Consider the following 6,483-nt stretch of genomic DNA (forward strand, 5'->3'; position numbering starts at 1 on the left):
AATAAGAGTGCACTGGAAATAAGCTCTCGAGCTTTCGTGGGTTATCCTGTTCAGGCTGACTTAAATTTGATCTGTTATTATTTTATATTGTTGTGTGTTGGAGGCTTTGCGAATAAAATCAATCAATCAATCAATCAATTTAATATAAACCACTCCTTGTTGAAATCATGCATTCTGAGATCCAGACGTACTAAAATGTTAACATTTTCGTCAAAAGGTGGCGCTCTTATTACTTTTATTTTTCCTGGATATTGCGCAACTGTAAGCAATGGGTGTCTGCTTGTCATTAGCTAAATATAGATTGTTATTGGTATTTATTGTCGAGTTGCTGCTGGGGATGGCATTCATAGAAGAGAGACAGTCAGTTACCTCATTCAGGTTTTATCTAGGTGAGTTACTTCCTAATACTTATTTTCTCAATATAATTCATGAAAATTAGGTGGAAACGTGAGTGAGAGAGCGTGTGCTACGAGCTACGCTACTAGGCCTACATGAATGCCCGACTACCTTGTAACGTCATGGGGCTCTGCAACGCCAACGAGAGCGCGCTGCAGTGGAGCCCGGCGCACAGTGGGCCAGGGAGGAACCAAAGTGGGCCAAAACTAAGTTTGGGTGATTTTTTTTTTTCAATTTTTTTCTTGCCCAGTTGAAAGGTAATACATAGAGGAATACCTCAGTGAAATATTTAATTCCGGTATGCACAGTAAGGGTATAAATTTACTACTTCAAACAGCAAAAGCCTACATATTCGCAGTTTTAGTGCAAAAGTGACTTAGTCTAGACCTATTTTATAAATCTTTCAATTCAACATGGGAGTTTTTAAGTTATTGATATGAAATTGCTCTCACATATTCCTGATAGTTCATTTCGTTGAATGAATGGGTTAAAGTTAATAGAAACACAATCTTCATGATATCTTATAGGGTAATTCACTGAAAAATGGACTAATTATCCATGTTTTTTATAAATCCAGAAGGAATGTTTAGATCTCCGCGGTGTACCGCTTAAATTTTAATACCACCATTTTCTCTGATGTCTAAGCTTCAAGTTGATACCAAATTTGGCTGCCAGAACTTTACTTGCCCGTTGTTGTGTTAGAGCCGATTTCCCTTGCCACATTGCCCCAAAAAATGTGGGGCAGAATCGGGAAGCCAAATCTGGTATCAGCTTAAAGCTTAGACATCAGAGAAAATGTTAGTAGTAACATTTAAGCGAAAATCCCTGGAAATCCAAACATTTCCTCTGGATTTATAAAAAATAAATCCCCAAACATGAGTTTTGGCGCACTTTGGTTCCTCCCTGGCCCACTGTGCGGCGGGTGGCGGGGCTCAATCACGGAACGCATCGTCCAAGTCCGGCGCAGACATCCGCCGTCGACTATTGAGTTGTACTAATTCTGACAGCTCTCCATCTCCAGCTCCAGAATAAAAAGCTCAAAAAAATCTGAAAACAAATAGCCCCTTACAGTGTACATGTTGGATGATTCAATATTTCTGTGAACAGGTGGTGAAGTTCTGTCCAATTTTATTCTTGACTCGATCAGTTTGGAAGTTTGGAAAGGAATTCTATGGCAAACGCTCCCTTATATTTCTTGCTTGGTATTCGCAATTTCATACCATTTTACCAAACGTCAATTGTAAGGAGTCTTCACATTGTCACTGCATCAAAATATATATGAATAGTTTATGCAATTGACGAGAGATACAAAGGTCATGGATTTGATCCTAGGCATAGCACTAGCAGAGCCGGGGTATAATAGTTGGAGCGCCTTGAGCACGCATGCATGGTGGATATGTGCACTGTATAAATAACCAAGAATAAGATAATATTATGATGATCCTTAGGTAAAGACCAGTTTTGGAAACGCCCCCCTCTCGAAAAATGAAATGGAAGCTCTTATTACCAATCATGTGAAAGAATATGTTTTGACTAATACGTGATCATACAAATTTTGCTGAGAAACCGCCTACTAATTGATATATTTGGTAAATTATTATATCTATTTGGACCTGATGGATATAACGCACATGTTGCGCACGTGTGGGGGTAGTCCCATATACATCTTTCTGTGTACAGTGCTTGCAACTTTATCAAGACTGGGCCACATTTCTTATCATTTTGATTATTTCAGAACCTTGCAGTACACACCAATAGCTATATGCTAGATGATCAACCTTTTCTGATCGATTCCACAACGTTTCTTTCACAATGCAATCGCATGATCATAACTAGTCTTTATCTTTAAGCAATACATTTCGTCTATATTGCTTCCCTCCACCAGGCCAAGGGATAAATGCATACCTGATCAAATGTGAAAGTTACTGTGGTTTGTTCAGCATTATGACTACTTCTAAATAGTCACCTAATGCTTTCTAGGAGGCGAGCAAGCTTGAATATGATGACAGGGGTTATAATATATCTGTAAACTGCTAAGAGACTTGAAACATGTTATTAGGTGCTAAATTAATCCAAAACATTATCATTGTCATTTTTCTTTCCTTATTTTCTAGGTTTTTGATTAGCTAGACGGAGATCATGGCAGGGGTCGAGAGCAGTGAGGAATCTTTGTCCGATGATATACAGGGAGAGTTAGAAGTCTTGAGGTCAATCTACCAAGGGGATGGAGAGTTCAGCATCGAGACATCTGGTTGCCATGACAATGACCTGAAGTCAAACTATGTTTGTGAGGTCATCATTAAACCTGTTGACATGCCACTAGGACTGAGCTTCTCTTTACCAGGTATGTACAGATCATGGAAAGACTTATGGGCATTTCAATTCAATATTTTCAATCTAAAAGATAAAGGGTGAATTATGCATGAATGTGTCGATTAAACTAACCATAATGAATGTAATTGGTAGTTCAAGCAAACTGATTATCTTAATAGTTTGTTTCTTTTTGTATTTATTTGTTGCCTGTGTCCACTTGGCAAATACTTACATATTTAGACAAGAATTGCAAAATGATCTCCATTTTTTAAAATTATTTTTTAAAGGAAAGAAATCACCCCCTTTTTTAAAGAAGTAAGTCTGCAGTACCGGTAGTTCTCAAGGAAAATTAGTTGAAAGACATTACCATGGTCTTGAATGATTTGCATATACAACACATGTGGTTTGATTGATCTGTCATTTGTGTTTTGACAATAAAATATTACATGTATATGCATCAATTGAATTTACACACATACACAAAGTAATTTTCTGATCCTTTCTGATTGTTTCCTTCAATCTAGCATCTTACCCAAGAATCAACCCTCGGATAGAGATGGTCTCCCTGCCTGACACCATGTCACAGGACAACATCGCTGTCCTCCTTGTTTGTCTCTATCAGATAGCCAAGGAGAATGCTGGGACACCTCATCTATACTCAGTGGTAGAGGGCGCCAAACAGTGGATTAGGGATCACCTTGAAGGCTCTCACCGAGACGAGTCATCTTCAAGTAGTTCAGGTGAGGAAAATAGCTCTTATAAATGATTCGGTAAGATTGAAATTAATAGTATTTCAAAGTTTTACTATTCATGTTCTAGCAATTATTGCTCTGCATGAATTACCTGTGTACACTGACCAACCTCCTAATTTCAGGCCCAGAGCTAACACTTTATTTAATACTAATCCTATTTCCAACCCTAATCTCAACATATATCTTTGTTGAAATAGAGCCTAGCAAATGTTAGATCAGATCAAAAGAATTATAAAGATAACACCTTGTTGATCTCCTTTGGTTATCCTGTAACAGGAATGAACTTTTTGACTACGACTACGACTACTCCAACTTGGACAAGCCTATACAACCATTTGGTGAAAGACTATATTGTCGTCATTGTACAATAAAACCAAAAATTCCACATCAGCCAACAGTAATATATCAAATGGTTTAGTTGAAACTTTGTGAGAAGGAATGTATTTTATATCTATATAAGTAATTACTAAGAGAATTCAAGGCATAGAGATAGATATAAAATCTTGCAAATCTTTGAAGAAAGCATTATATGTTTGCTTGATTACAGAGAGTGATTGGTCCAGCATAGCAGGTACTGATGCTGAGAGTAAGAGGAAGAAGAAAGAATCAAAGAAGAACAAGGGTAAGAAACAGGACGAGACTCCTCAGTTTGGGCGAGACACCAAGAAACCTCCAATGAAAACCGCTACTGATGTCATCAAGCGAATCCAGTGGGACAAACAGCTCAACCCCGAGCACTTCATCGTCGGTTACTTGGATCGATTCATTGGGGTCGTGGAGCAACCGTTTCAGGCGTTCTATTGGGGAGACATTGCAGAGGTGGACCACCTAACCCTAGCTATCCCCAAGCATCGCATCCAGTACTTTAAGTACAAGGACGAGGTGGTATGGGATAAGAGGGTGAGACTGGACAATGTGTTTGGATCGTTAGGGAGTGGACTCACCGTGGTGGAGGTGGTGGAGAGGTATGCCAAGGAGAATGATACGGAGCAGAATGGTAGGAGCGAGAAGGAGGTGAACGAGATGGGGGGCGAGGGAATGGACGATGAGGGGGTTGGGATGGTGGTTGATGATGGGAAGGTAGTGAGAAGGAGAATAGACAGGTCACGGCCAAACTATTTCATCGGGATTCAGATTACCAGCGAGGATATCAAGACTCACGTCAAAGAGATCCAGAGTCACATGACCAATATAGATCCTCTGGCTTCAACGTATCTCACCTCTCTCTCCCATCTTCATGTTACTTTGTGTATGCTCCAACTCGCCACAAAGGCACAGATCAACACCGCCCTCTCTGTTCTGAAAACCATCCAACCTGAACTGGCATCGATGCTTCTCCCTGTCACTATGATGAGGTTCCATGGAGTCGACACGTTCCATGACCGGATCATTTACTCTCCGCCCGAGGCTGATCGCGCTCTTGAGAAAATGACACGTTTTTTGCGGACATCGCTTACCAAAGCTGGCATCAGCCTGACGGGGACTCGAGATGAGTTTGTTCCCCATCTCACTATCATGAAAATGCCCCGGGATGAAGCAAATGGACATCCCATTTTTACCTCGGACTTGAAATCTAAGTTTTCAGAGATGCATTTAGGAACTCAAGTTGTTGATGCTATCCATTTATGTTCCATTGAAGATAAACCAGCCCATGATGAATTTTACAATTCATTAGCTAGAGTTGATTTAAATGAATAGATGAATAAGGTTATAAAGTAATTTATGCAATACAACAAAGCAAACGTCATTTACAAAATCGATCTAAGACCAAATTCTATCCTTTTTTTTTAAATGAAGTATTCAGGCAAAGGGTATCTTGCACTGAAATACAATTATTAATCTCAATAGAGCATGCGTGTGTCTTTTATCTTAAATGTGAAATAGGTGATTTAAAACGAGAACTAGGTAACTAACCATTGCATAGAAATGATCCTTAATTTTTTTTTTTAACCTGTTGATTACTAAATCTGAAGTAACTCAGGATGAAGTCTATAGAATGTGAAATGAATTACTACAATCAAATTATATCTTATGAGTTGATTGTAATTTGTAAGAATATAATATTGAACCCCATCTTGTTCTTTATTTGTGGGATTATAAGAGATGGTGTATGTAGGGTGAGAAACCCTTTCAAAACATTTATTTAATTGTTGTTGTTAATACTCATTTTTAATTTTACCCTTCAGAAAATTTTAAGATATGAAGATTTCATTCCCTTGTCTTGCAAATTTAATTCCAAAGTGGGATGTTTTTATTTTTAAATAATTTTTAAACTTTCTTAAATCTGTAAGCCAATTTTTTGGGGGTCTGGCAAATTCCATGCTTATTTGTTAGCAAATTTTATTCCAACATCCTCCTCACTATTTGAATTGTCTTTAGATGTGTAGGCATATCACTTTCTCTATATTGTAGTTTAATAGGAGTTATGAAAATAGTGTTATTGTACATGTGGCAGTATTTAAACTACAGAAATGTATATGTGTATTTCATGAAATTCAATCTCCTCTTTATTTGGGAATGGAGTAGGACTAGGGGTATTACCTCCTTTCCCAAATGCTAGTACTTATCAGCAAATTTAGAGATCTCAGGACCTTGTCCATATTGCGCCCCTGATATTCACCTGAAATCATTACAAACTGATGCCAAGATATCTTGTTTACATTATGTCCATTGCTATACAGCTGTTTAGAGCGTGGTTAAGTATTTGATTCAACACTGTACATATTCTTTAATTTGAACTTGATCTGCAAGTAAATATATTTTTGTACACCAGAGGTGGTATGGGGCTAAAATTTAGCACAGGACGGTGCCCTACTGTTCCCACTTATCAAGTCTTTTAAAATGTTTATCGTTGTTTTAAGCAAGAATGCGAAGGATGTGCAATTCAATCAGTGTCGTTTTCCTGTTGCCAATTTAAAGCACCATATATTATGTGGGATGAAGTATGCATCGTGTAGTATAGTTCACAATTCTGATCATTGTGTCTTCTCCTTATTTCTCGAAGTGGATCAACAGTTCTTTT

The 6,483-nt window shown here is 38.1% G+C and overlaps 1 protein-coding gene across 1 annotated transcript; it reads left to right on the forward strand.

Moving 5' to 3' along the window:
* The first annotated feature begins 247 nt into the window (after positions 1 to 247).
* Positions 248 to 5,833, forward strand: LOC577333. The gene is made up of 4 exons (XM_003728146.3): positions 248 to 389; positions 2,511 to 2,740; positions 3,234 to 3,449; positions 4,009 to 5,833. The coding sequence occupies exons 2-4, from the start codon at positions 2,536 to 2,538 to the stop codon at positions 5,157 to 5,159; spliced, it is 1,572 nt and encodes a 523-aa protein (XP_003728194.1). The 5' UTR covers positions 248 to 389; positions 2,511 to 2,535; the 3' UTR covers positions 5,160 to 5,833.
* Positions 5,834 to 6,483: the final 650 nt, after the last annotated feature.

Source organism: Strongylocentrotus purpuratus, unplaced genomic scaffold, assembly GCF_000002235.5.
Source record: "Strongylocentrotus purpuratus isolate Spur 01 unplaced genomic scaffold, Spur_5.0 spur5_scaffold_14, whole genome shotgun sequence".
NCBI classification, from domain to species: Eukaryota; Metazoa; Echinodermata; class Echinoidea; order Camarodonta; family Strongylocentrotidae; genus Strongylocentrotus; species Strongylocentrotus purpuratus.

Coding starts and splice junctions, on each gene's coding strand:
- LOC577333 (XM_003728146.3), top strand. CDS start 2,536: ATGGCAGGGGTCGAGAGCAGTGAGGAATCTTTGTCCGATGATATACAG. Junction 2,741..3,233: donor ACTGAGCTTCTCTTTACCAG/GTATGTACAGAT, acceptor CCTTCAATCTAG/CATCTTACCCAAGAATCAAC. Junction 3,450..4,008: donor GTCATCTTCAAGTAGTTCAG/GTGAGGAAAATA, acceptor GCTTGATTACAG/AGAGTGATTGGTCCAGCATA.